The 27,797-nt window shown below is 49.1% G+C and overlaps 1 protein-coding gene across 3 annotated transcripts; it reads right to left on the bottom strand.

Moving 5' to 3' along the window:
- Nucleotides 1-27,463, bottom strand: CHAF1B (chromatin assembly factor 1 subunit B). Of its 3 annotated transcripts, XM_043474694.1 has the most exons (14): nucleotides 27,411-27,463; nucleotides 26,546-26,773; nucleotides 25,499-25,631; nucleotides 23,895-24,012; nucleotides 22,718-22,821; nucleotides 18,380-18,476; nucleotides 16,477-16,561; nucleotides 15,122-15,215; nucleotides 8,336-8,405; nucleotides 8,113-8,237; nucleotides 4,986-5,133; nucleotides 3,783-4,214; nucleotides 3,054-3,148; nucleotides 1-2,180 (listed from the first exon to the last, which is right to left on the bottom strand). In XM_043474694.1, the coding sequence occupies exons 2-14, from the start codon at nucleotides 26,669-26,671 to the stop codon at nucleotides 2,095-2,097; spliced, it is 1,713 nt and encodes a 570-aa protein (XP_043330629.1). In that variant the 5' UTR covers nucleotides 26,672-26,773; nucleotides 27,411-27,463; the 3' UTR covers nucleotides 1-2,094. The 3 variants fall into 3 exon arrangements, with proteins under 3 accessions (XP_043330629.1, XP_043330630.1, XP_043330631.1); XM_043474695.1 differs by lacking the exon at nucleotides 27,411-27,463 and having other exon boundaries at nucleotides 8,146-8,237; nucleotides 26,546-27,360; XM_043474696.1 differs by lacking the exons at nucleotides 8,113-8,237; nucleotides 8,336-8,405; nucleotides 27,411-27,463 and having other exon boundaries at nucleotides 26,546-27,365.
- Between the last annotated feature and the right edge of the window lie 334 nt (nucleotides 27,464-27,797).

Below are 27,797 nucleotides of genomic sequence, written 5' to 3'. Positions count from 1 at the left end.
TCCAGCTGCAGGATACTTTTATTTTTTGGCTGAGCCCCCTAGCACATGTGGTCTAGTTCCCTGAATAGAGGTCGAACCTGTGCCCCGCTCCTGCGTTGGAAGCACGCAGGAGTCTTAGCCATCGGACCACCAGGGAAGTCCCCAGCTGCAAGAAATTTAAAGTCATTTTTCCTCTGAAGAGCTGATGGCATCTCCCACACGTTGTTATCCTTTTGGTTTGGTAAAGAAAGCTGCTGTCCCTCAGTGATGGACCAGGAAAGCAAGAGAAAGCTTTTGGTGCAGATGCATTTAACAGGCAGAGACTGCCTCCAGGGAAAGCTTCCCTCTCTTCTCAATCCTGGCTGTGCCTTAGATCGCCAGCGAAGCTTTCAAGAATCCTAAGGTTCAAACAGCACCGCAGACCAAGGAAGACAGACTTGGGCGGCAGGACCCGGGCATCAACGTCTGGCAGCTCTTTGGGGGGGGCCTCAAGGCGGAGAACCCTTGGTCAAAACAGCTGCTCTTCGACCTCTTAAAACATCTTCCTACTGGACGTGACCCACACCTGTGTTACTACAACTCTGCATCGATTCACCTGCAAGCTCTCCACATTGTAAATCATCCCCTTTGCCTCTTTCCCGTGAAGAGAGAGGCGGGCTCCTTTTCTGGTTAACTGGGTTGTGGACGGAGCTTCCCAGGTGACTCAGTGCTGAAGAATCTGCCTGACGATGCAGGAGACACAGGTTCGGGATGGTGCTCTGGAGGACACGGCAACCCGCTCCAGTATTCTTGCCTGGAGCATCCCATGGACTGAGGAGGCTGGCGGGGGCTACAGTCCATGGGGTCGTAGAGAGTCGGACATGACTGAGCACACACACGTGGCTCAGTGAAGCAAAGAACCAAGTCCTTTCCAACTCTCTGCCCTGCTGCCGGCCTGAGCTGAGGGTCGTTCTCCCACCCTCAGGGGCTCCCCGCAGAGGCGGGATGTGCGGATCCTGAACTCGCCCTCTGGTCTGGCTTAGTTGGGGCAAGGCGCGCTGGTGCAGCCTCGCCTGGGGGCTTCATCTGCCAGGGTGACGGACGGCATCAGGCGTCGCGGAAGCAGGGGTCAGCTCCGCTCAGCGTGACGCGGCCGCGCCGGCGCCCGGGACCACGCCCGTCGCCACCTCTCGGTCACGACGCCAGCATCTTTCGCACTAAGAGGAGCCTCCAAACGTGTGATGCCTGCTGCAGGGACAGCACGTCACACATCTCAGCCCGCAAGGCCCATTTACTCCCAGGTGGGAAAGGACCACACCAGCAGCCCAGGTGCTGAACGGGCAGAAGCACAGACCACCGAGGAAAGGTACTTCTTTTGCTTTGAAAAATCAAGAAGGTAACCTATGTGTTAACCAAACTGCATATAAAGTGAGATCACAACCCTTCCTCCTCCCAAAAATAACATTAAAAACAATTTTTTTTAAAAAGGAAATATGCTGAAACAGTAGCAAGGGTTTCCTTTTGGTGGTGAGATGGGTGATTTCCACCTCCAAGCCAGTTTCTTTTGTCCTAATTTACTCTAGTTTACTATCTTTCTAGAAAGAGCATTATTACCTTTAAAACCTGAAAGCAAACATAACAAACTTCCAAAAGTTAATCAACTATTTAGGAGCGAAGTTGATCAAATCATCCAACACACTAAAACCTAAATGGAATAAACCTTCTCAAAGTACCGTCTCCTCTAATTCCAGCTGTAGGAGAATCCACGGTCAAGTGTCTGCATTTTCATACAAATATTCCGAGGCGAGAGTCACTCATTTTCACACTAGGTAACACTGAAAGTGAAAGTTGCTCAGTCTTATCCGAGTCTTTGCAACCCCATGGATGATACAGGGCTCCCATCTCAGGAATTCAAGAAAAAGAGAATGTAGTCTATTAAGATGTTCACATCTCTGAGGTAAAAATATATCCTAAATACAAGAGGCGACATATCTCTGGAGAAGACCAGTCCACGTGTATCTTCCGTTACTGAAATCCATTTCCGTCGGATGCCACTGGTCTCAGGTGCCTTCAGGCCCACCCCTCCCTGGCACCCGGGGGCCCCAGAGCTGGCCACCTTCAGGCACAGGACAGGTCTCACTGGGGTCCTTCTCCGTGCTCACCGAATCGGGGCCGCTTCAGCTCCGGGGGGCTGACCTGAGGCTCTGCAGGCATCTCTGAGGCTTAAACACACACAGGGTTGGCAGGTGAGTGAAGACATCTCTAAAGTTAAGAGCTTAAGTTTACAAGATAAATTTCGTGTCCAGACAAAGGAACTGGACTGCCTGGCCAGGTCCTTTGTGGATCTGAGGGGGAGATCTGACCCAGCGGTTCGCAGCCAGGGGTGGCTGTGCCCCTCGAGGGGCAGTGGGCAGAGTCTGGTGGCACTGCAGAGTGTCACGAGGAGGGGGAAGGGAGGAGAGCACCCAGGGGTGCTGCTACGCCGCCTGCATCCAAGGACAGCCCCACAGCCAGGAGTGACGCCCACAGCGCCAACCGGGCTGAACTGGGAACCAGCTCTACACCATCTCCCCCTCAGGTTTAAACAAGCCTGGTAAGATGCATCCTTCTTTAAAGCCAGGTTTTATTTATTATTATTTATATGGCTGTGTGGGGTCTTAGTGGAGACACACAGGATCTAGTTCCCCAACCAGGGATCGAACCCAGGCTCCCTGCATTGGGAGAGTGGAGTCTTGGCCACTGGACCACCAGGGAAGTCCCAAGATGCATCCTTGCTTTCTCAGAACTGACTTAAACTCAGGTGGTGTTCATTTCCAAAAGAGACGAGATTCTCTTTAATTATATTAAACCAGTAACAGTGTCGCTTGAAAGTGAAAGTGTTAATCATTCAGTCCTGTCCGACTCTTTGTGACCCCACGGACTGCAGCCCACCAGGGTCCTCTGTCCATGGGATTCTCCAGGCAACAATACTGGAGTGGGTGGCCATTCCCTTCTCCAGGGGAATCTTCCCGACCCAGGGATCAACCTGGGTCTCCCGCACTGCAGGTGGATTGTTTACCAGCTGAGCCACCAAGAAAGCCCACAGTGTTGCTCACCTGATTGAACTTCCTCTGTGGAAGGGCTGGAAGTTATGGGGGTTGATATGGAGTTCGGTGGAGAATCTGTCTTTAAGGGTATTAAGTTTATTCTCCTGGATTAAAAAGAGAAGTAAAAGGTCGTGAGTGTCACAGGGATTGACTGTATGTGGTACCAAGGTTCCAAGGAAACACAGGCATCAGCTGACATCACGCGAGGCGCTGAATACTGTGTCAGTGTGCCTCCTCACTCAGTAACCAAGGACCACTTACTCAGTAACCAAGGACCACTTACTCAGTTACATCGTCACATAAGTAACAGTCAACCAGTTATCTAAAAGCTTCAGAATCCGTGCTTTGTGAATTTTCAGTGACACATTAGCCACTCTGCTAGATGCTTCATATAAAGCCTACTGGCCGTGGCTTCAGTATGGAAGCTCTAATACATGGATGGTTCTTTTTTAAAAAAATCCAGCCTCAATTCTCAACAGTTACTTTTTTAAAACTCTAACTGCAAGAAGTTCACAAGAAATTAAAGGGGGGGAACTTTAATATCAAAAAGACTTCAAACACCGTCCCACTCCCTCCCCCACCTAGAAGCGAGGTGGACGGAGGTCTGAGTGAGGATGGGGCCCCACAGACGTCAGGAAACGTCTCTCCGGCCGCCGTGTAGGAGACCACACGGTACAGGGCGGGGGGCTGTGTTGTCTCAACCTCAAGGACGCTTTCTTTCTGCATCCGAGTGCTCACCGGGGTGTGGGCTTGCTCCAGGCCTGCAGGGTGTTCAGGGTGACCCTCCGGGATGGCTGGGCCTTGGCATTCTGACCGCTGGGCTGCAGGGGCTTCTCCTTGGGGGGCCCTGCCGGGGAAACCCTGGAACCGGAAGCGGCTGCAGGGGTGTCCTTGGCCGCCGTGGGGGCTGGAGACTGTCTCACCTGCGGGGGGGTGGCAGAGGGACTGCTGGGGTCCTGGACTCTGCCGGTGGGGGTCCCCTCCCCTGGCCTGGGTCCTGGCGAAGACCCCGAGGGGGTCTGACTCTTGGTTTTCTTTGCTGTATCAGGAGTTCGCACGCTCAGAACCGGCTTCTCTTTCAAGGGGATTCCAAGCTCATCTTTCTCGAATGTCACGAAGGAGCAGTAACCATCTGTGGAAGAGATGGCCAGGAAGGCCCCGTCGCTGGACCTTCATTCCCAAAACAGAAGCAGAAGGGAGGAAGTTTACCGAACGCTGTAGGCCACTCTGGGCGTGCTCATCACCAGGCAGGAAAACGGAAGTTCAAACACCGTCCCCAGCTTTGTTTGAAGGCAAGAGTCGTCCGGGGGAGGGGGCCCGGCTGAGGAAGGGCTCTTGGAGCCCCTTCCCTGCCCCCCTACACACTGCACCACCCGCCTCAAGCTTCCCAGGGCCCCAGTGTCTCTGCCTCCTCACAAAATCCACCGGGGAATCTAGGTGAGACGGCCTCCTCTTGCCCACCAAGATAAAAAGAGGACAGGAAGAAGATCAAGAGTTACAAAGAGCAGGAACCGGCTGGCTGGCAGGGTGGCCAGGCCCAGGCTGGGCCCCAGCAGGCAGGAGAGACGGAGTAAGGGGCCCGGGGGTGCTAAGAACCCCAAGCAGGAAGGCCAGGGCGGCAACCCCCCAGGACGGGCCCGTTTCCGGGTCCCCCTCTGTGTCTGGGCTTCCTTCCTCCCAGGGGCCTGGTGAGTCCCCAGATGACCAGGGAGCCCAGGCGTCTTCCCCTCGGTTTATGAGAATGGGAAGAATCCACAGGGCCATCTGTGTGGCATCAACATCCACTGACGTGACCACCAGAAGCAGTATTGTAGCAAGTGAGACACAGATTTCCTTTTAATGTTAATCTTTTCCAAAAAAAAAAAAAGCTGGTAAATAAGGGCCAACCAAGCCAACTGCAGGGCTACTCCAGGGGAGGGTGCGTCCTCACTGCCCACTCACCAGGAAATGTCACTCAGGGTGTGGTAATGGATGTTGGACACGTAGCCGAACGGGAACAGCTGCTGGGTGTCGTAGAGAAGCACCGAGTCCTCAGAAGCCACTGCGAACACCAGGCGGTAGGGCAGGCTCACCAGCTCCATGCCCGGTTCTGGTGATGGGCACACACAGGGGCAGAGACGGTCAAACAAGCCAAGCTCTTGGAGAAAACACATTTCCACCCCCACCAAAGCCCTCTCTCCCTGGGGAACGTAAGTGACATAATTTCATGAAAGACTAGCTTGCTGTATGCTTTACAGAATTCAGTTTTGTCTTACTTTATATATGAATATCAGAATCCAGGGCTTCCCAGGTGGCTCAGATAGTAAAGAATCTGCCTGCAGTGTGGGAGACCGGGGTTTGATCTCTGGGTCGGGAAGATCCCCTGGAGAAAGAAATGGCAACCCACTCCAGTATTCTTGCCTGGAGAATCCCATGGACTGAGGAGCCCGGTGGGCTACAGTCCATGGGGTCACAAAGAGTTGGACGTGACTGAGTGACTAACACCCACGTAAGAATCAAGGAGAACCACACATGAACCAATGAGGACACCATGTTATGATCCGAGACTCAAGGACACCTGAGATCCAAAAAGAAGGAAAGGAAGATATGTGGATGAGGCAAGTCACCCCGGGGTCAGCACCTGACGAGGAAAAATCAGGGTCACGTAGAAATGTCTTATCAAGGGATGTTTTCATGCTGTGTGCGCTTTGCTAAGTTGCTCAGTCGTGGCCGACTCTTTGTGACTCCATGGACTGTACCCACCAGGCTCCTCTGCCTGCGGGGATTCTCCAGGCAAGAATACTGGAGTGGGTTCCCATTTCCTATTCCAGGGGATCTTTCCAACCCAGGGATTGAATTCAGGTCTCCCGCATTGCGGGCAGATTCTTTACCAGCTGAGCCACCAGGGAAGCCCAGGAATACTGAAGTGGGTGGCCTATCCCTTTTCCAGAGGATCTTTCCGACCCAGGAATCGAACCGAGATCTCCTGCATTGCAGGCGGATTCTTTACCAGCTGAGTTAGCAGGGAAGTCATTCACATAAAGGTTTAGAAAGTTGAAAACAGTTTCTGCATCTAGCCTTGGAGTAACAGGGACCAACTGACCCTTCCCTGAAAAAATTAAAATACCTGGCAGAATACTGAAACCAGGGTTTGGGGGACACTGTCCACGAGCCCATGAAGGACAGCAATCTCGCAGAGACAGGAAGCAGGAGACCCAAGCCCTTTCACGGCCCCTGCTTTCTGCCTGGAGTTTCCAGGCCCCGCAAAGGTGGAGGGAACTCAGGCAGCGGCCAGCAGAAACCCCGCGCTGGGAGCCAAGAGGCTTGGCGGAGCATATGGTGGCGGGGCAGAGAGAGAGCTGTGGGGGCCTCCTGAGTCTTCAGCTGACGCTGGCAGTGCATGCATGTGAGAAAACTACGGGAAAGAAAGAGCCATCCCTAAGGAGGCCAGCAATCAAACAGACAATCCACAGGATGGGAGGAAGTATCTGCAACTGATGCTACGGACAAGGGCTTAATTCCCAAAATACACAAACAGCTCACGCAACTCAACAACAACAAAAACCCTATCCAAAAATGGCCAGCAGACCTAAACAGACATTTCTCCAAAGAAGACATACAGATCACCCATATGAAAAGATGCTCAACATCGCTAATTACTAGAGAAATGCAAATCTGAACTACAGTGAGGTACCACCTCACACTGGTCAGAGTGGCCATCATTAAAAAGTCTACAGACAACAAATGCTGGAGTCAGGGAGCGCAGCCAAAATTAAAAAAAAAAAAAAAAACAACAAGAATGAAAATACATCTGCATCCACTAAGGTAAAATCCCCACAATGTCTAATAAAAAATTATCAGGCATGCCAAGAAGCAGAACAATACCCATAATGAGGAGAAAAAAGTTAATCGAAACCAAGCCTTTGTACACAAAGCCATTAAAAGAGTTGTTTTAAGAAACTGTAGTCTACGTGTTCAAGAAGCAAGAGGAAAGCAGATACACATAAGGAAGAACCAGCTTGAACTCGAGATGAAAACCACACTGTCGCAGGTAGAAAATACAGCGGATGGCACCAAGGGCAGGTGACAGAGAAGAAAAGGTATGCGAACTCAAAATTCAGCTATAGAAACTATCCAAGATAAAACACTGGCAGGCGGGGGGCCGAGCTGGGGCAAGTCAAGTCAACAGAGCACCAGTAAGCCGTGGGTAACTTCAAGCAGCCTGATACACGCGTAGCTGGAGTCCCTGAAGAAGAGGAGAGAAAGAGAGGATGACAGAAGAAAGTATCTGAAGAAGTAACTGGCGAAGTTCCCCACATCTGGGACTTTGCTGGAGGTCTAGTGGCTAAGATTCTGTGCTCCCAATGCAGGGGATCTGGGGTTCAATCCCTGGTCAGGGAACTAGTTCCCTGGTGCCTCAACTAAAGATCCAGCACCCACAACTAAGATTGGGTGAAGTCGCTCAGTCGTGTCTGACTCTTTGCGACCCCGTGGACTGTAGCCTACCAGGCTCCTCCATCCATGGAATTTTCCAGGCAAGAACACTGGAGTGGGTTGCCATTTCCTTCTCCAGGGGATCTTCCCGACCCAGGGATCAAACCCGGGTCTCTTGCATTTCAGGCAGACGCTTTACCATCTGAGTAACCAGGGAAGCCACTGATCGGGTAAAACCAAATAAATAAATATATTTTTTTAAAAAGCTCCCCTAATTTGATGGAAACTATAAACTTGTAGACCTAAGCCAGCCAGTGAACCCCAAGCATAAGAAACACAAAGAAAACTGTGGCAGGCACACAGCGACAGGACTACTTAAAGCCGCTGACAGAGAGAAAAATCTTCAAAGCAGCCAGTGGAGGGAAAACAGTTACACAGAAATCCAGTTCATGTATCATCTTTACTGCACAGGAAGTTGATGATGAATGATCGTCAACCAAGCAGCAGAGAAACAAAGCTACTACTTTCATTCCTTTAAAGTTGGTTGTAGCAAAAAAAAAGAGTGTATTCTAGACAATGCGTAAGCTGACAGGTATTTTGGTAACATCAGTCTTTGCTCCTGAAAGGGGTCAAACGGAACCAACCCCGCACTCACCTCTTCCCTCCCCGCCCCGGTCACTTAACACACCTGCTTCCGCTGCCGGCCTCAGCTCAAAGTAGACGGGGCAGCAGCGGACAGCGAGCGTCGCCTTCGCAGGACATGGAAGGTGGGCGATGGGCCTGGAAGATGAATTGCGGTTTTGCAAAAAGGCACCGTCACGTAACAAAAGCCAAAAAAAGAATGGGTGCACGTTTCATATGTTTCTTTAATTGCCTACCTTTTAAGATTTTTCCTGGAGAAAACGTAAGTCGTGTTCGTTACATTTTCACCGGATTCCACGCACCCAGCTGGAGAAGCAGGAGAGGAAGGCGAGGCCTGTGTTATTATCAGACTGTTCACCAGCAGAGACGCACGAGCATCAGTTCTGGTTTATGTTAGATTCCTCGGAAAGATTATTTCCTGGCCAGTGTTTGATGACTGAGGACAAATGCAAACATCTCATCCCTGTCTGGGCTCAGCCTTACTGCGGTTCTAGCCACCTGTCACCCCCGAGTGTCACCTTCCAAGGGGGCTCCCTGGGACCCCCTACCAGGCCTGGGCAGGAGGAACAGAAAGCAGGGACCCCGGCCTCAGCAGACCTCTGCCTGGGAATCCAGCCAATCCCTGTGATGAAGCATTGTGATCAGACCCTCGGCTTGCTGTCCTCCCCGATTCTGACCCCAGCTGCCACCCAAAGCCTGAGACTTGAGCTTCTTCTATCTGCCTGATGGCACCCCGAGGCTGCCAGGAGACCAGCCCTCTGCTGACATCTCCAGCCCCTGCAGAAGCTGCCTTTGCCCTGGGGAGCAGTCCACATCTGAGAGCTTACCACAGGCTATACTCAAAACCAGGTCAGACCCTGTCGGAGAACACCCGTCACACACAGCTACTCTTGGGAACATCTCCCTGTTTTACACTAACATTTCCACACAGACACACAGTCTTCCACAAGACCATTCCATACCCCCTGGGGAGGGCAGCAGACAGAGCCAGTGTCTCCCTACTCTCTCCCCCTCACCCATCCTTCCATCCCCAAATAATCCATCTTAACAAACCATCAGGTCATTGCTAGTTTCCTCCATGCTCACATAATCATCACAACCAGTTATAACTCAACTGCAGGTATATTATACAGTGGCTTTTTAAAATCTATTTTACAAAATGGGATATTATTCACACTTGTGCTCGTTACCTGCATGGCACCAACAGACCCTTCCCTTAGCAGCTGCCTACTGTGCACTGGTATGAAAATGCCGTAATTCATCCTCTCTAAGTAAGTATTGCTTTTTGGTGGTTTTTTTTTTACAACTACAAACCATGTTTGCAATAAACACACTTGGACATATATCCTATGTACTGTTTTCATTTCTTAATGAAGTGAATCTCAGATGACTCAGCAAAGCAGATGCACTGAACGGTTACCAGACTGCTTTCCAAAAAGGCTCTGATAATCCACACTCCCTCCAGCAATGGCCACACCCACACCCGTCAGCCATAGGTATTTTCACTGTTTTTCAGTGTGAAATGCCTAGAGCCATACCTAACTTATATCAAGGTAGCCGGCACTGCCTTGACTGTTGCTGGGTTCCCGAACACTCTCCTGTGTGTGCTGATACCACATGCAGATCTGCTTTTCTGCAAACTACCTTTTCTATCTGGCTCTCATTTCTCTCTTCCAGACTTTTCCCCTTTGTTTGTTTGTTCTTCCTGCCAATTGGAAGAGCACTCACATACGATATCATTTAGCACTTTCTTTCCTGTTCCATGAACATTATTTTCCAGCTCCATCATATGACTACTGATATTGCCTACTGCATCTCTTGCCTGTAGGCAAGCTCTACATTCTATAGCCAAGTAGGTCATTTAAGAGCTTCTGGGTCCCCATTCTTTTGCTTGATCTTCCCCAGTCCTAGAAAGGCCTTCTAGATTTTCTTGTAAGTTTTACATTTTCACCTTTTATGTTTAAGTACGGAGTTCACCTGAGATTTATTTTTATATAAAAGCTAGGAGTCCAATTTCATTTTCTTCCATACATCTAGACATTCCAGTATTCTTCACTCACTAACCCATTCTTCCCACTGAAATACCCTCAGGTTACCTACTAAATTTCCTTTTATCCCAGGATCTATTTCTGGATTCTGCTCTGGTCCACTAATCTATATGCTTATTCCTATACCAATACGGGTACAGAGGAGCCTGGTGGGCTACAGTCCACAGGGTGGCAAAGAGTCGGACATGACTGAAGTGACTGAGCACCCATACCAATTCCATACTGATTTGATAACAGTTATTGTTGTTCAGGCACTCAGTTCTGTCCAACTCTTTGTGACTCCGTGGATAGCAGCACACCAGGATTCCCTGTTGTTCTTCAATATCTCCCTGGGTTTACTCAAACTCATGTCCATTGAGTCAGTGATGCCACCCAACCATCTTGTTCTCTATCATCTCCTTCTCCTCCTGCCTTCAATCTTTCCCAAGATCAGGGTCTTTTCCAATGAGTCAGCTCTTCGCATCAGGTGGCCAAAGTATTGGAACTTCAGCTTCAGCATCAGTCCTTCCAATAAATATTCAGGATTGATTTCCTTTAGGATGGACTGGTTTGATCTCCTTGCAGTCCAAGGGACTCTCAAGAGTCTTCACCAACAACACAGTTCAAAAGCACCAATTCTTTGGCACTCAGCTTTCTTTATGGTCCAACTCTCACATCCATACGTGACTACTGGAAAAAATCATAGCTTTGACTAGACAGACCTTTGCTGGCAAAGTAATGTCTCTGCTTTTTAATGTGCTATCTAGGTTGGTCATAGCTTTTCTTCCAAGGAGTAAGTGTCTTTTAATTTCCTGGCTGCAGAGATCGTTCACAGTGACTTTGGAGCCCAGAAAAACAAAGTCTGTCACTGTTTCCGTTGTTTCCCCAACTATTTGCCATGAAGTGATGGGACCAGATGCCATGATCTTCATTTTTTGAATGTTGAGCTTTAAGCCAGCTTTCTCACTCTTCTCTTTCACCTTCATCAAGAGGCTCTTTCGTTTCTCTTCACGTTCTGCCATAAGGGTGGTGTGATCTGTGCATCTGAGGTTATTGATATTTCTCCCGGCAATCTTGATTCCAGCTTGAACTTCATCCAGCCTGGCATTTCACATGATGTACTCTGCATAGAAGTTAAATAAGCAGGGTGACAATATACAGCCTTGATGTACTTCAATTTGGAACTAGCCCATTGTTCTATGTCTGGTTCTAACTGTTGCTTCTTGACCTGCATAACAGGTTTCGTAGGAGGCAGGTAAGGTGGTCTGGTATTCCCATCTTTTTAAGAATATTCCAGTTTGTTGTGATCCACACAGTCAAAGGCTTTGGTGTAGTCAGTGAAGCAGAAGTAGATGTTTTTCTGGAATCCTTTTGCTTTTTCTATGATCCAATGGATGTTGGCAATTTGATCTCTGGTTCCTCTGCCTTTTCTAAATCCAACTTTAACATCTGGAACTTCTTGTTTCACGTACTGTTGAAGCCTAGCTTGGATAATTTTGAGCATTACTTTGCTAGCAAGAGAAATGAGTGCAATTGTATGGTAGTTTGAACATTCTTTGGCATTGTCCTTCTTTGGGATTGGAATGAAAACTGACTTTTCCAGTCCTGTGGGCACTGTTGAGTTTTCCAAAATTTGCTGGCATATTGAGTGCAGCACATTCACAGTATCATCTTTTAGGATTTGAACTAGTGCAGCTGGAAATCCATTACCTCCACTAGCTTTGTTTGTAGTGATGCTTCCTAAGGCCCACTTGACTTCACACTCCAGGATGTCTGGCTCTAAGTAAGTGATCACACCATTGTGGTTATCTGGGTCATGAAGATCTTCTTTGTACAGCTCTTCTGTGGATTCTTGCCACCTCTTCTCAATGTCTTCTGCTTCTGTTATGCCCATACCGTTTCTGTCTACTGTACCCTTCTTTGTGTGAAATGTTTCCTTGGTATCTCTAATTTTCTTGAAAAGATCTCTGCTGCTGCTGCTGCTGCATCACTTCAGTCGTGTCCGGCTCTGTGCGACCCCATAGACGGCAGCCCACCAGGCTCTGCTGTCCTTGGGAATCTCCAGGCAAGAACACTGGAGTGGGTTGCCATTTCCTTCTCCAATGCATCAAAGTGAAAAGTGAAAGTGAAGTTGCTCAGTCGTCTCTGACTCTTCACAGCCCCAGGGACTGCAGCCTACCAGGCTCCTCCACCCATGGGATTTTCCAGGCAAGAGTACAGGAGTGGGGTGCTATTGCCTTCTCTGTGAAAAGATCTCTAGTTTTTCCCATCCTGTTGTTTTCCTCTATTTCTTTGCATTGTTCACTGAGGAAGGCTTTCTTAACTCTCCTTGCTATTCTTTGGAATTCTTCAGATGGGTATATCTTTCAGCATTCAAATGGATATATCTTTCCTTTTCTCCTTTGCCTTTCGCTTCTCTTTTTTCAGCTACTTGTAAGTAAGTCCTCCTCAGACAACCATTTTCCCTTTTTGCATTCCTTGTTCTTGGAGATGGTTTTGATCACTACCTCCTGTACAATGTTACAAACCTCCAGCCATAGTTCTTCAGGCACTCTATCATATCTAATCCCTTGAAGCTATTTCTCACTTCCACTGTATAATCGGAAGGGATGGGATTTAGGTCATACCTGAATGGTCCAGTGGTTTTCCCTACTTTTTTCATTTTAAGTCTGACTTTGGCAATAAGGAGTTCATGATCTGAGCGACAGTCAGCTTCCAGTCTTGTTTTTGCTGACTGTATAGAGCCTCTCCATCTTCAGTTGCAAAGAATATAATCAATCTGATTTCAGTATTAACCATCTGGTGATGGCCATGTTTAGAGTCGAGTCTGTTGCTGGGAAGAGAGTGTTTGCTGTGACCAGTGCATTCTCTTGGCAAAACTCTGTTAGCCTTTGCCCTGATTCATTTTGTATCCCAAGATCAAACTTGCCTGTCTCCAGGTGACTCTTGACTTCCAACTTTTGCATTCTAGTCCCCTATGATGAAAAGCACATCTGTTTTTGCACTACAGAATCTCTGACATTCAGACAAGGAGATGCGTGCTCAAGTGTTACTCTCCTTTCATATGTGCTACATGCTCAGTCGCTCAGTCATTTCTGACTCTTTGTGACCCTGTGGACTGCAGTCTGCCAGGCTCCTCTGTGCATGGAATTTTTCAGGCAAGAATACTAGTGGTTTGCCATTTCCTTCTCCAGGGGATCTTCCGGACCCAGGGCTTGAACCTGCATCTCCTGCATTGCAGGTGGATTCTTAACCACTGAGCCACCTGGGAAGCTGATTGCATTATTCTTTGCATTTACTCAGCTAAACAAATCTGAGATGTCATACAATTAAAAAAATAGAAAACCAAAAGAAACAACCAAAAAAACATGAAATGGGATCCTAATTGGAAAACAATGAGTATGTTAATTTTTAGAACATGAAATATCTATTTGTTCAGAACTTGTTTTATAACCATCAATCAATAAGACCTTCTAGTCTTCTTCATCAAGGCTCTGTGCCTCATTAAATTTTTTCCTATGTATTCCCATGTCTTCTGGACTTTGCACTATTATGAATGGAACTGTCCTTTTCACATTTCTAAGTACTTATTCTAGTGTAGCAGATTCAGATTTTATGTATTTTTACAATATCTAGCCACCTTATCAAATTCTTTTTTGATTCCGATAGTACTTTTTTAAATCTCTAGGATTTTCTAGAAACATAATCCTATCACAATGTTTTCTCTCTTCTTTTCCAATCTGTCATTGCATTTCCTGCATTTATTAACATCACTGAGAATCATTAACAGTGACAGCAGATACCTATCTGGTGTCCGTTTTGAACCGAAAATGTTTTTAAAGCTGCCATTTAGAAAAAGGATTTGATGCTGAGTTTAGTAAGTAACTTTTAATATACTCAAGCAACTATTTACTCTTGGCCCTGGGACCACCCCCCAAGCCAATGTCATTCCCACATGCTCTCTATTGTCCTTTTACAGTCTAATCCACACACATGTCTGTGTGATTCACACACTCCTGGGGGCCCCCACCCAGCCTGGCTGGAACACGCAGTGGCAAACCTGACCTGCGCCCTCCTGTTTGGCTGAGCCCTGGTTCACGTCACTGAATCACACACAGGATGGTACCCGAGCAGTGGAGAGCAGGGGTCGGTCTCCTCTGAGACCATGCTGGCCATAGCACCACCCTGGCTGATTCTGCTAGGCTCACCCTCTTGCCCTCCTGCAGACAACAAGCCTGACGTGTCCTCACTGATTCTGCTGACCTATCAGATTTGACCACTACACTCCCATAGGTTATTCCAACCCGACTTGTCTGTGTCTAGACCCTGTCACAACAGGTTGCTTCATCACTCAGAGTAAACATGATAAGGGCACTTTCTCGTGAGTTTTAGAACTGTGACCTCCATGTACATGTCTAGGGAAAAGGAATTTGTTAAGAAAACTTTTAAGCTGAATTTACCTAAGAGAATACGTTTATCACTCTAGCCTAGTGCCTCCCAAACTTGTCTGTGCATTAAAACCACTGGGGATCTTTTTAAATTCCAAAACCCAGACCACACACTTCAAACCAGTTAAAAGACAATCTCTAGGGGTGTGGGACCCAAGTACCAGGACTTTTGGAAGCTCCCTGGAGGTTTTGGAAGGGCTTTCCAGGTGGTGCTAGTGGTAAAGAACCCATCTGCCAATGGAGGAGATGTAAGAGGCGCGGGTTCAATCCCTGGGTCGGGAAGAGCCCTTGGAGGAGGGCATGGTAACCCACTCCAGTATTCTTGCCTGAAGAATCCTGTGGACAGAGGGGTCTGGCGGGCTACAGTCCATGGGTCGCAAAGAGTCAGACATGACTGAAGCAACTTAACAGAGTTCAGTGTGTGGACAAGTTGGGACAACTGCTTTCATCAGAATTCCCTGAGCTGCAAAGAGCATCACAGATCAGGAGCACAGACACCAGCACTGCTGCCCTCCTGCCCTCAAATCCAAAGCTTCGTGAAACACACCTGGTGTGAGGAGCAAAGATCCATCAGGAGTGAAACTCAGTCTACGGAAGAACGACTTCATGCTGTCATCATGGAACATCCGGTAACTTCTCGCCTGCAGCACACGAAATTTACATGTTATCCCAAATCTTCGCATTCACACTAAAGGCTTACCAATTCCTATCTCTTTTTACTACGTATTGTCATTCATTTATTACTGACATAATAATAGGTATAAAATTGAAACACATTACAAATCAAATAATCACACAGAACTGCAAAGGCCATCACTCTTGAACAGATTTCCCATTTTTGGTAGGGAAAGCTTTAAGTGTGTGTGTGTGTGTCTACATGTTTGAAAGTGAAAGTGTTAAGTCACTCAGTTGTGTCTGACTGTTTGTGACCCGCCGGGCCCTTCTGTCCCTGGGATTCCCCAGGCAAGAATACTGGAGTGGGTCTACGTGTTTGTGTGGTTCAACAATTATTAAATGAATACATCTCTGTAAGAACACACCACGCTGTGAGCAGAGCTTTGCCTGGGAAATGAGACTGGGAAAAGGCAGGAAGGTGACGAGGAGCCCTTTTGTTTGTTATCTGTGTGTATATATTTAGAATCTCCCACTGAATGAACCCTTTTTAAACAGAAAATAGTAACCCCATCATCTTCCCAGAAAATGCTGCTTGAATTGAACCCCTACGTGGAACAGTTTTTGCTGCCATGCACCTGATGCTTTAGAAACACTAGCATTTAATCCTCCAGAACCAGCCCAGCCTGCTGCCCCAGGACTGCTCGGCAGTCAGCCCTTCTTTGCTCCAGTAACCAACTTGCTCCCTTTCAGCTCCATGCCTGCCTTAGTACTCAGTCATCTGACATCTCAGGACTAGGATGCTACCTTTATTTGCCGCTTCTTCCCAAAGACCAGAACCTTTCCCATTCCTGGGTACCAGCCCAGTGACCCGCGTTGCCCCTCTACCTGCCTGGAAGGTGCCGGACCCACCTGCCTTCCTGTTGCCTAGGGCTGGGATGCTCCTGGTCAGTGGTTCCCAACCGTCATTGCACCTCAGACCCCGGGGCCCTGGCTGCCTCCAGCCACATGAAACTCATCTCTGGGGTGCTGTCCAGGTGACTCCACAGCGCACTCAGGACTGGAAACCACTGAGCTCCATCGCCTACTCCTCCCCTGGCCCCCAGAGGTCCCCACCCCCACTCAGATCAGCCCGGCCCCCCACAATGAGACTCAGCGGTCTGCGAGGAAGTCACTGCAGTTCAGGTGTCAGGGCCTGGCCACCAGGGGCTTAGCCGCAGGGTACAGAGGTGCTCACGACTTCCTGGGTCCCAACTTAAGTACAGGTGGGATGGAATGTCAACCCTGTACCTCTCCTTCGGCCCCCACTCCAGACAGCATCTTTGAGACGTTAAAAGCCACACGTTTCTTCTGTGTGCTGTACACCCTCAGGATCCTAAACAAAGAAGACAAGAGTGACCTATCTCTTCTAGTAAGTGAATTACGCTTCACACAGAAACAATCTAGTACCAGAACTAAAGACTGCTTCAACAACTTGCAGCCTGCAAAACCACTGACCAAAGACTTTCACACTTAACTGAATGACATGGGCAAATATTAACAATTGAAAGGCTACCGCTAATGAAGGGGGGAAATACAACATAATTTCATTTTTCTATGGAATGTTTCAACCTGTCAAGGGAGATGAACTTCGGGTCTTGGACGTGTGGCCCAGTGGCCATCTGCATGACTGTCGTGAAGTTGATTTTGTGTGGAATGGTCTTGGCCTCAGGGATTTGCAAGAGTAAGGAAAACACCAGAAGGTAACTGGTTGTTGGTAATTCATATTATTCCCCAAGCTGATCAGACTGCTTCACTCCTGAGTGCTGAATAAAACATGTACACCAGGGGATTACTGTGGCAGTCGAGTGGTTAGAACTCGGCCCTTCCACTGCAGAGGGCATGGGTTCAATCCCTGGTTGGGGAACTAAGATCCCACATGTCACTGGGGCAAAGCCAAAGAATTCACATATATAAGAAAATAAATGACATCTGGAATGTTACAGGAGATTCTACAAAAAATAAACACTAATTCTTCCTCAGTGTTTTCATTCCAGGGTTATCTGAAATCCAGTTTGTTATACTTAAAAATAGCTGTATGTGCTTAGTCACTCAGTCGTGTCTGACTCTGAGACCCCATGGACTGTAGCCCACCAGGCTCCTCTGTCCATGGATTTCGTCAGGCAAGAACACTGGAGTGGGTTGCCATTTCCTACCCCAGGGGATCTTCCCGACCCAGAGATTGAACCCGGGTTTCCTGTACTGCAGGCAGATTCTTAACCACTGGAGTCACCGGGGGAAGCACTTCTCAATTATGGCCGCAATAAACCTAACAGAAGACTTTAGCATAATTGGGCTCTATATGCTCTATATGAAAACTGTCATTATGTATTTTTTTTCTGGTGATAATTTTCAATCTAAAACAAATCGGCAAATGGCTAGAGCAGGACCTTTATAAATCTGAGAAGCAAAGCCGAAGAGACATGAAAAAGGATTATGACTGGTGAGCAATATGACTGGTAACTCTGTTGTTTTGTTTTTGATTTTTTGTAATTTGGCTAGGCCAGGTCTTTGTTGCAACATGCAGGGTCTAGTTCCCTGACCAGGAATTAAACCCAGGTACCCTGCAGTGGGAGCACTGAGTCTTAACTACCGGACCACTGGGGAAATCCTCCTGGCTTTTTTTCTAATTCTTTGTTCCAAGAACACAATTAAATTATTGTGTTTAATTACACCAGTAAATACAGCAACAAGACCTCCTTGAAACAAGGAGGAAAATAAGATAAAATATCTTCTTTTCAAATTAATTTAAATGGAGTTATTAAAATCACTGTAGCAGTAAACACTAATCAAAAAAATGAAATAAATATCCAACCTTACTACTAGGTATCTCTTCTTTCCTAAGTCATAAAAGACTTTCTCTTTAAAAGTTGCTAAAGAAGTTCAGATTTAACTCAGAATTATTTCTGCATTCATTCATCCATTCAATAAAGATTTATTAAGTACTAACTTTGTGTAAGGTTCTTGTCCTAATCAGTTTCCAATTTCTTACTCTGTTTTATGGATAACAGTAAAATAAAACACTTTCTATGAAATCAGGAACAAAAGAATCAAAGCTAGACTGTGGTTTATATTTGTTAAGTTGTAATAAAAATACCTCTGAAGAAAATTTCAAGCTAACAGAGTGAGGACAACTCATCAAATACTAACTTACCTGTCACAGCTCAGAGTAGCAACATATTGACCCAAAGGATCCCAGGTTACTCCTTGTACGTAACTTTTATGTTCATTAAAAATGGAGATCTTCTGGCCTATGGATAAAGCATACAACACATTACTAAAACCTGCTAATGCACAAATGGTATAAACTACAATTTCAGTATTATTCCTTTGCTGTTCCATCATTCAGCAGCGGGTGATTGAGCCTCTGTACCAAACCCCACAACAGGCTGTGGAGTCAAAGATAACTTCACGTGGTCCCCCCTCCCAGGGAGCTCAGAACTCCCGGTGGCAGCTATGCACACACAATCCCCCTGGGGAGCAAGTGGACAGAGAGAATACGAGTGGCAGGGGCAGGGGGAGGGGGGAACAGACCACCACCGAGCACGCACATGGACACCACGGGGAGGACGAGGGGCAGCCAACACAGCAAGGGGCGAGGGTGGAGAAGGCTCGAGCTCGGAGTTCAGGTCTCCAGGTCAGGCAGGACGTAGGGGGCCAGCAGGGAGAGAAGGCAGCATTCTGAGCAAACCCAAGGGGTGAAAGTCAGCTTGGTGTTTGGGGAAACGACAGGCAGCTGAGACCGCTGGTGGTGCGACACCCTCGTGCACGAGAAGGGTTCTGGGGGCTCACAGTGTGGCTCAGAGCAATGCTGAGCTTGGGAAGTGACCTGCATGTTAAGGATGAAGCTGAGGGTTGAAGAGAGCACACACAGCAAGTGTCACTAGTTGGGAGGGGACAGGAGACCGGGTGAGAGACAAGAGCCTGCCCCAGAGCGAGGCGGGCCAGGATGGGAAGGGGCTTTGGGGGAGAAACGTGGAGGATAAAACCAGTCGCACACAAAGACGACCTGGAAGAAGCGAGGAAGGAGTTAGGAAGCCTTGGCCAGACTTTGAGAAACAAAACTCTTCTGGGGGGAGCGCCCTACACCTGGTCACTCACTCTGGTGACCTCCTCGCCTCTCACTTGACCCTTTGCCGGGGGCACCCGCTCCCCACGCCCGCCACTGCCCCCTAAAATCGCAGGCCCCGAGGTCACCAGGGATCTTAATGTGCATGCCACAGATGTCAGACTAACTGTCCGTCCCGCTCCCCTTCATGAGGCTCTTCTCTGGGAGTCTGCTGAGATTAAGGTGGCTGGGGGTGAAGAAGCGGCTTCGGCAGATCTTCGGAGGTTTGAGGGGGAGGCTACTGGGGAAACAGGGGTGGGATTAGACCTCACAAGCAAAAGGGGCAGGGACCTTGGGACCACCCGCCCGCCCCCAAAGGCTGCTGGGGACACATCTGCAGGGGCCCGGGGTGCAGTGTGGGGGTCTGTGACCAGCTGTGCTCAGCCTGGGACCCGGACCTCAGCTGATCCTGAGCTGGGGTTTGTCTTGATGGAGCTGGTAGATGAAGATGGTCTGTGTTCGTACACAAACCCCTTGGGGAGCAAGCTGGACAGGGAGAATATGAGAGGCCAGAGGGGCCGACAGACCAGGAAACAGAGGGCTCAGCGGACTGCGGGGCTTCGGGAAGGAGATGAGCAGGAAGCGGAGGTGCTGAGGGACCAGCCGGAGATGTGCTGATGGGGGGACATGCCACCTGGCCTGACAGGGACCCGAGGGGTCCGTGTCAGATCTGTCAAAGGACAGGCCTTCAGAGACAGATGCCCAGCTCTGGGAAGCAGACAGCAGAAAGGACAAGTGCAGACCAAGTGGGCATTCTTCTTTGAGGGCCATCTTGAGGATGATGACTTCAACTCTGGAGTCAAAATCACTGCAGATGGTGACTGCAGCCATGAAATTAAAAGAAACTTGCTCCTTGGAAGAAAAGTTATGACCAACCTAGACAGCATATTAAAAAGCAGAGACATTACTTTGCCAACAAAGGTCCACCCAGTCAAAGCTATGGTTTTTCTAGTGGTCATGTATGGATGTGAGAGCTGGACTATAAAGAAAGCTGAGCGCCGAAGAATTGATGTTTTTGAACTGTGGTGTTGGAGAAGACTCTTGAGAGGCCCTTGGACTGCAAGGAGATCCAACCAGTCCATCCTAAAGGAGATTAGTCCTGAATATTCATTGGAAGGACTGATGCTTAAGCTGAAACTCCAATACTTTTGCCACCTGATGCAAAGAACTGACTCATTTGAAAAGACTCTGATGCTGGGAAAGACTGAAGGTGGGAGGAGAAGGGGACGACAGAGGATGAGATGGCTGGATGGCCTCAGCGGCTCAATGGACATGAGTTTGAGTAAACTGGGAGTTGGTGATGGACAGGGAGGTCCAGCCTGCTGCAGTCTGTGGGGTCACAAAGAATAGGACAGGACTGAGCGACTGAACTGAACTGAAGGTGATGGGCAGTAGAGGGAATCACAGCACATGCAAATCCACAAATACAAAAACTTAGTGACTTTGAATAACCTTGCCCATGTTACACATTTAAACAAAGGCTTACAATAAAGTCTCGATTTCCATACTCCTTAAAAACTGCTCCTCCCCCTGCCCCTGCCCCCTTCTCTGTTGTCCCAGGATCAGCATGTCACGTGCTAATAAGTAAAATCAGGTTGCTCTACTACTCAAAGCCCTTCAGCAGCTCACGATTACACCTAGGATACAACCTGAGACCCGACCCAGGTGCCCGGGCCCACCACCACCCTCCAGCCTTGGGTCCTCCTTCCCACTCCTGCTCCTGCACACCCTTGATTTCCTATTGCCTGGACACAACAAGCCGTTCCGGCCACAGGGCCTCCGCACCTGCTGTTCCCACAGGCGGGAACACTGTTCCCTGAAACAATGCACACAGCTCGCTCCCCAAGTTCATTCCAGTCTCTGTTCAAACTCCACGTGTTCAGAGAACCCTTCTTGATCACCTGACCACTCTCTGACCCCCTTGGGGCGCTATCACTTCCTAACATCGGATGGATGTTTGTGTACTTATTCACATCCTGCTAGAACATGGCCATCATATTCGGGTATTTTCCAGCACCTGCATGAGTGCCCAGCGTGCTGGCAGTGTTCAAGGTCATTACAACTGGCTTCAGAGGTGCTGGATGGAGTGCCCACAGACACTGAAATATCAAGGTTTGGGGAAAGAAGATGAGGATACTGGTCACGCCAGTCCTCCCCTTGGCCGAAATGTCAGGGACTGATTAGAAAGAGTGTGACACAGAGAAGGCAAGAGAGGCTGCTTCAGTGGACGGCACGGAACTATTAACAGAAGAGAGGCTTTTACAGCATGGACGGAAACCGGGTGGATGCAGTGCTGAGACTGCAGGGGATGCCAGCGCCATAGCCTGACCCCTGACCTGGGTATTTGGGCTGGTGGAGAATGATCAGATAAAGAAGAGGAGAGGAAGAGGTTTGGGAGAAAACACCAAGCTTGACTGCAGGACTGCAGCGGGGAAAAGTGGTTAGGTATTGGCCACCACTGCTATTTTCAAACTGTACTTTAACTTCTCACATGTTTACCTCCCACCTCCTCCCACTCCCCTCCCAAACAGATTCTTTCAAAGCGGCGAGGTATCCTTTGCTTTATTTGATGTCCTGAAATGTAAACTTGACCATGAAGTGAAGTGAAGTGAAAGTCCAACTCTTTGTGTCCGACTCTTTGTGACCCCAAACACTGTATACAGTGCATGAATTCTCCAGGCCTGAATACTGGGGTGGGTAGTCTTTCCCTTCTCCAGGGGATCTTCCCAACCCAGGGATCGAATCCAGGTCTCTCACATTGTGGGTAGATTCTATACCAGCTGAGCCACAAAGGAAACCTGATCACACCTACCCCTATATTGAGCAGGCAATGCCCCACTGATGATGATGACTTGACAACCTTTCAAGATCCTCAGGTCCATGAAGGCTGGGATCAGCCCTGTCCCTCCCCACCCCCTGCCCCGTCATATCTGCACCCCCAGGCGTGCGGCGTCTACCTTGCTTTGGCATCAGCAACTCATGACTCATAACACCACTGCTAAACCTCATACATTCCGACTGCATCCCTGGCATATGGGGATAATCCCTAAGCTGTCGAGCGAAACTTCTGTTTCAGTCCGCTAAAGAAACTCTTCTGAAGCGTTTCATGGTTCGGCTTTTCAGACACTTGGAATGTCGCTCCCCTAATAATGGGCTTTCATGGTGGCTCAGACAGCAAAGACCCTGCCTGCAACGCAGAAGACCTGGTTCCAACCCAAGGTCGGGAAGATCCCCTGGAGGAGGAAATGGCAACCCGCTTCAGTACTCTTGCCTGGGCAGAGGAGCCTAGCGGCCCATAGTACACGGGGTCGCAGAGAATCGGACACGACTGAACAACTAACACTTGCACTTTTGCCCCGACAATAGCAAAAACACATCAGCTACCTTTACTAACGTCCCACATGATGGCCGTGTTGTCCACAGAGGCAGAAGCCATTAAATTTCCGTCAGTTGCCCAGCAAATATCATACACGTCTTCTAAGTGGCCCCTAGAATCCAAAGAAAAGAAAAGAAAAAGCAATTCTTGTCTTGAGGAGAGAAAAAAAAAACAAATGTCAAAAATTTAAAGGCAAACTCAGGGCCCATGCAATGGGATTGTAGAATTCCCACTAGAGGTACATTAGCTATATAGCTATATTAGCTGTAGCTATAAACTACTACCTTCAAGGACATTTGTATCTTTAAAATTGATTCAAGTTTACTAAAAAAATTTTATAAGAGAAACTAGGAAAATCTATTTTAATGGCTTTTAATGAAAAATCCATTTTATTCCATATTTTTATCTTTTTAAGCCAGGGGTCCCCAACCCCCAGGCCATGGACTGCTACCAGTCTAGGCATTTAGCCTTTCTATCTCACTTAAAACTTTTAAGTGACTGCTACCAGTCCATGGCCTGTTAGGAACTGGTCTGGACGGCAGGAGGTGTGCACACTGAGTGAAGCTTCGTGTGTATTTACAGCCACTCCCTGGCGATCGCATTACTGCCTGAGCTCCGCCCCCTCTCAGGTCAGCGGTGGCTCTGGATCCTCACAGGGCCGAGAACCCTGTGGTGAACGGTTCTTGCGAGGGACCCAGGTGGCAGGCTCCTTGTAAGAATTTAATGCCTGAAGATCTGACATGGAGCTCAGGCCATGATGTGAGCACTGGGGAGCGGCTATGAACACAGATGATCATCAGTGGGCAGGATGACCGTGTGAGACCATGATGAATCAACTGCCTGCAGACACATATGCAAACTCTATCACTGAGCAGCAAGTGACGACTGTATAATTATTTCATTATATATTATAGTGTAATAATAATAATAAAGTGCACAATAAATGTAATGCACTTGAATCAGCCCGAAATCACCCCCACTCCCAGTCTGTGGAAAAACCGTCTTCCACGAAACCCGTCCCTAATACCAAAAAGGTTGGGGAGCCGCTGATTTAAACTATACCTGCATTACTGTCTTGCATAAGAAAAAGTTGTAAGTGAGATACGAAAGTCTAAATGCCTATCAGCTGAATGCATTCAGGTAGGTCCTAAAGCTAACACCTTCACAGGTCGCTCCCAAGGTTACCTCAGGGTTTTTACAACAGTCCAGTTCTCCTTGTTCAGCTGAGCCTCATCCTCGTCCTGAAAGGCAACCTGTTCCGGCTCCTTGTTATCATTCACCTTCCAGAGCAGAATGACAGCATCTGCAGAGTGAGTCGATTAAATGCAAGTCATACTTTCCTGCACGGCTTTTCACTTCTGGATTTTTAGGACATTAAACAACATCTACAGACACTATGGCCACGAGAATTCACCTCTAAGAATTCGGGCGGGAACAGCAAGTTTCCCTTCCGAACAAAAACTCCAAAATCAAACTCATACCAGATCAGAGTTATACAAGGTCATCTTAAACAGAAGGGTCCCCGGGCCAGCAAAACATGACTGCAAAGCGACTCTATTAACAAATACACAGGCATAACCTGACAGGGGAGAAAAAGCAACAGAGGCACCAACGCAGGCATTGGCAAGTCATTCCCCGCTATGCAGCCTACAGAGTCACTTACTGTCTAGATGCCTCGGTCCCCTCACCAGGCAGGCTACAGTCTGGGGGGTCACAAAGAGTTGGACAAGACTGGGCAACTGAGCACACATGAGCACATAGGCCACTGTGAGGATTAAATGAGGTAGATATATAAAACACATACCACACAATGCCCGGCACATGGTAAGCCCATATATGTGTGTGTATGCTAAGTTGCTTTAGTCGTGCCTGACTCTGCGACCCTATGGACTTGTCCTATGTCCATGGGATTCTCCAGGCAAGAATACTGGAGTGGGTTGCCATGCCCTTCAAGGGATGTTCCTAACCAGGGATTGAACCCGCGTCTCTTAAGTCTCCTGCATTGGCAGGCAGGATCTTTAGCGCTAGTGACCTGGGAAGACACTCTCATGTATGTGTCAGGAGGAGACTGAAGGAGCTGGCTATATGGACACATGTGTTCTGGACCCGTGCTGCCCTGCCAACTGCCCAGCCTCTCCCCCACCCCCAGGCAGCTCCCACCCCCCATCTCTCCCTCAACCACACACTGGGAATCAGGGCACTCAGTTCCACCAGGTCTCTTTTCCTCCTTCTGCCAACAACATCTCAGATTTCTACTTTCTTTTTATTCTCACTTCTAGACTATTCTGGTTTTAAGAGCATGATTAAAAAGATTTACTTTTTCTGTATAGCTTTATGCTGTTTAAACACAAGCAGAAAATATGAATCAATTTGTGCCCACCAAACAAACAGAGGGCCATTTCAACAACACTCCCCAGGCCAATTAATTCATTAATTACACAGAGACATGGAACGGACTATGATCACTTACAGATACTAAGCCAACAAGCCTAACAAGGTCAGGTCAGTTGCCTTGGGACTTAGAATGGTAAGCACCAACCTACCTGTCTCCAACCAGCCCAGAGGGAGAGAATGGGAAAGGGGTCATTTTCAAACAGCTCTTCTCAGTTTAAGCTTGCTGTCTTCCATCTGCTCACACTCCCCATAACATCATTTTACTGAACTATCTAAATGACAGATTTAAAGGGTCAAGCCACCTCTGAAATGAGAAAGTATATCTAGCTCAAATCTCAGTATTGACTGAGACATGTGTGTATCTGATTTCTGAAGACTTGAAGTAAAATACTCACCATCCCCTCCCGATGCTAAAATTTCCCCATTTGGAGAAAAACGCACGACATTGACCGCTTTGGTATGGCGAGCAAGATTGGACAAAAATTCAACAATGGCCTTTCCATCTGGTCCTTTCTCTACCTTCCAGATCTGTTGATACAAAAACACGCAGTCAGAGAAACATGTAGTGAGCAGGCTTCATACTGCACCTATTAAAACAACCCTGCACTGATTTTCAGAAAGAAAATTTAGTTTCTCTTTTGAAATGTAAGAGGAAGTAACTCCTATCTGAAACATAAACCACTAGTGCCACTGCCTCCCAGCTCTTTCTTGTGCAAAATCTTCCCCTAAAGGAAACTGGCTCAGGGTTATGAAATAATAACATCACCACATCCAGTGACATCAGTCTAAGTAACAGGACCCTAGGAAGAAAGCTGCTCTTTTGCCTTCATTGTTGACTCAAGGCCCTGACAATTTATCTGCCTCAGCTAGATACACATATACATACACTTTGTGGCTCAGCTGTGTCCCATTATTTGCGACCTCATGGACTGTAGTCCACCAGGCTCCTCTGTCCATGGGATTCTCCAGGCAAGAAGACTAGAGTGGATTTGCCATTTCCTCTTCCAAGGGATCTTCCCCACCCAGGGATCCAACCGGCATCTCCTGCCTTTGTCAGGCGGATTCTTTACCGCTAGTGCCACCTGGGAAGCCCCTGGGCTAGGTAACTTAATTAGTACAATAATTTGTGATGATTGCCTGCAGTGCGCATGCTCAGTCCTGTCCGACTCTTGGCAACCCCATGGACTGTATAGCCCACCAGGCTCCTGTGTCCATGGGATTTCCCAGGTTAAAATATGCTGCAGTGGGCTGCCATTTCCTCCTCCAGGGGGATCTGCCCGATTCAGGGATCCAACCTGCGTCTCCGCATTGGCAGATTCTTTACCGCCAAGCCGGCCACCTGGGAAGCCCTGAGCTTAACAGTCGTTATAAAAACATAAGAGTGGAGAATGCCGCTTCTACGTTGCTTCCTGGGCCCTTCCCACTCCCCATGCCCCGCTTACCCTGACAGCCGTGTCCACCCCCGCGGAGGCCAGCCGGTGGATCCTCCCGGCGGCTCCATACTGGAAGTCCAGGCTGTACACCGGCTCCTTGTTGTGCCAGGCGATCTCGCAAGTGATGACTTTCATCCTCCAGAGTCTTCAAGGAGCGAAACACAGTTCCTCAGGGGCGGGGTGGGTGGTAGGTGGCGGGGGACGGGCGTTGGTTCTCCAAAGACGGAGGAGAGAGAGCTGCAAATGGTTGGTGATGAGGTGAATCTTCGAGCCGGGGACCGGGCACTGAACGCTGAAGCCTTAGCCAGGAGCCCTGCCGACCATTAAAGACGCTGCCCTGGGAGAGGATGTCAGTGCGGCCCTCTGACGCAGCCCTCGCAGTTCCACCTCAAATGGTTCGCGGAGTCCGCGGCTGTTTTCAGTTTATTCTCCGAGTACGTCCGGAAAAGCAACGAGGGACGGACACCCAGGGAGGGGAAAGCAAGGCCAGGGCCGGGCCGGGCCAGGCTGAGGGGGTGGCAAGCCCGGGGGTCTGCGGGTGGGCGCCGCGGGGAGACGGCTACCGGGGGTGGGGGAAGGCCGGGGCCGCGGGGGAAGGGCTGCTCGGCAAGCCGACCGAGGCCGGGGACGAGGGGGCAGCCGGGGCAGCCGGAACCGGACTTGACTGGGACCTGGCTGAGAGGAGGCCTCCGGGGACACTGGGGCCGGGCCGGGGGCCCGCCGCGCACACGCGCGCTTCTCCGAAGATCTCCCGGGTCCTCGCTGCTGGCCCTCGGAGAGGGCCGCTCGCCACCCCCACCCGGCCCCTGACCCCTCACCCAGGCCCAGCCGGGAAAGCGCGGGGACGCGAGAGTCCGCGCGGGAGAAGCAGTACCTGCAGGGACGCGCTCAAGCCGCTGGGCCGCCAGCTCCCGCCGCCGCGCGCGCGCCGCTTCCCGCGCGCTGCAGGCCCCGCCTCCTCGTGGGCGGGGCTCTCGGGACTGTCCGCCTCGTGGGCGGGTCTCCACAGAGGCCCCGCCCCGCCGCGGAGGCGTGACCAGCGCCCTCGGACACCGGGCTGGCTCCCACCCGGTTATTATTTCCCTGCGGACCGACGCATCGGTGGAAGAATGAAGGAGTCCGATCACTTCTTCCCTTGTTAGTTTATTCTTTTAGCAAACATTTACTGAGCATCTGCCATGTGCTGGACACTATGCTGGACCTGGATACACAGTGGAGAGTGAAGCTGACGCAGACTTCAGTTCAGTCGCTCAGTCGTGTC

This window comes from Cervus canadensis, chromosome 7 (genome assembly GCF_019320065.1).
Source record: "Cervus canadensis isolate Bull #8, Minnesota chromosome 7, ASM1932006v1, whole genome shotgun sequence".
In the NCBI taxonomy this organism is placed as follows: domain Eukaryota; kingdom Metazoa; phylum Chordata; class Mammalia; order Artiodactyla; family Cervidae; genus Cervus; species Cervus canadensis.
Note: the sequence above shows the minus strand (reverse complement) of the source record. Positions and strands in the feature narration are given on the sequence as shown.

Coding starts and splice junctions, on each gene's coding strand:
- CHAF1B (XM_043474694.1), bottom strand. CDS start 26,671: ATGAAAGTCATCACTTGCGAGATCGCCTGGCACAACAAGGAGCCGGTG. Junction 22,822..23,894: donor ACTGTTGTAAAAACCCTGAG/GTAACCTTGGGA, acceptor TTTGGATTCTAG/GGGCCACTTAGAAGACGTGT. Junction 15,216..16,476: donor GAGTGGGGGCCGAAGGAGAG/GTACAGGGTTGA, acceptor CGTGTGCTGCAG/GCGAGAAGTTACCGGATGTT.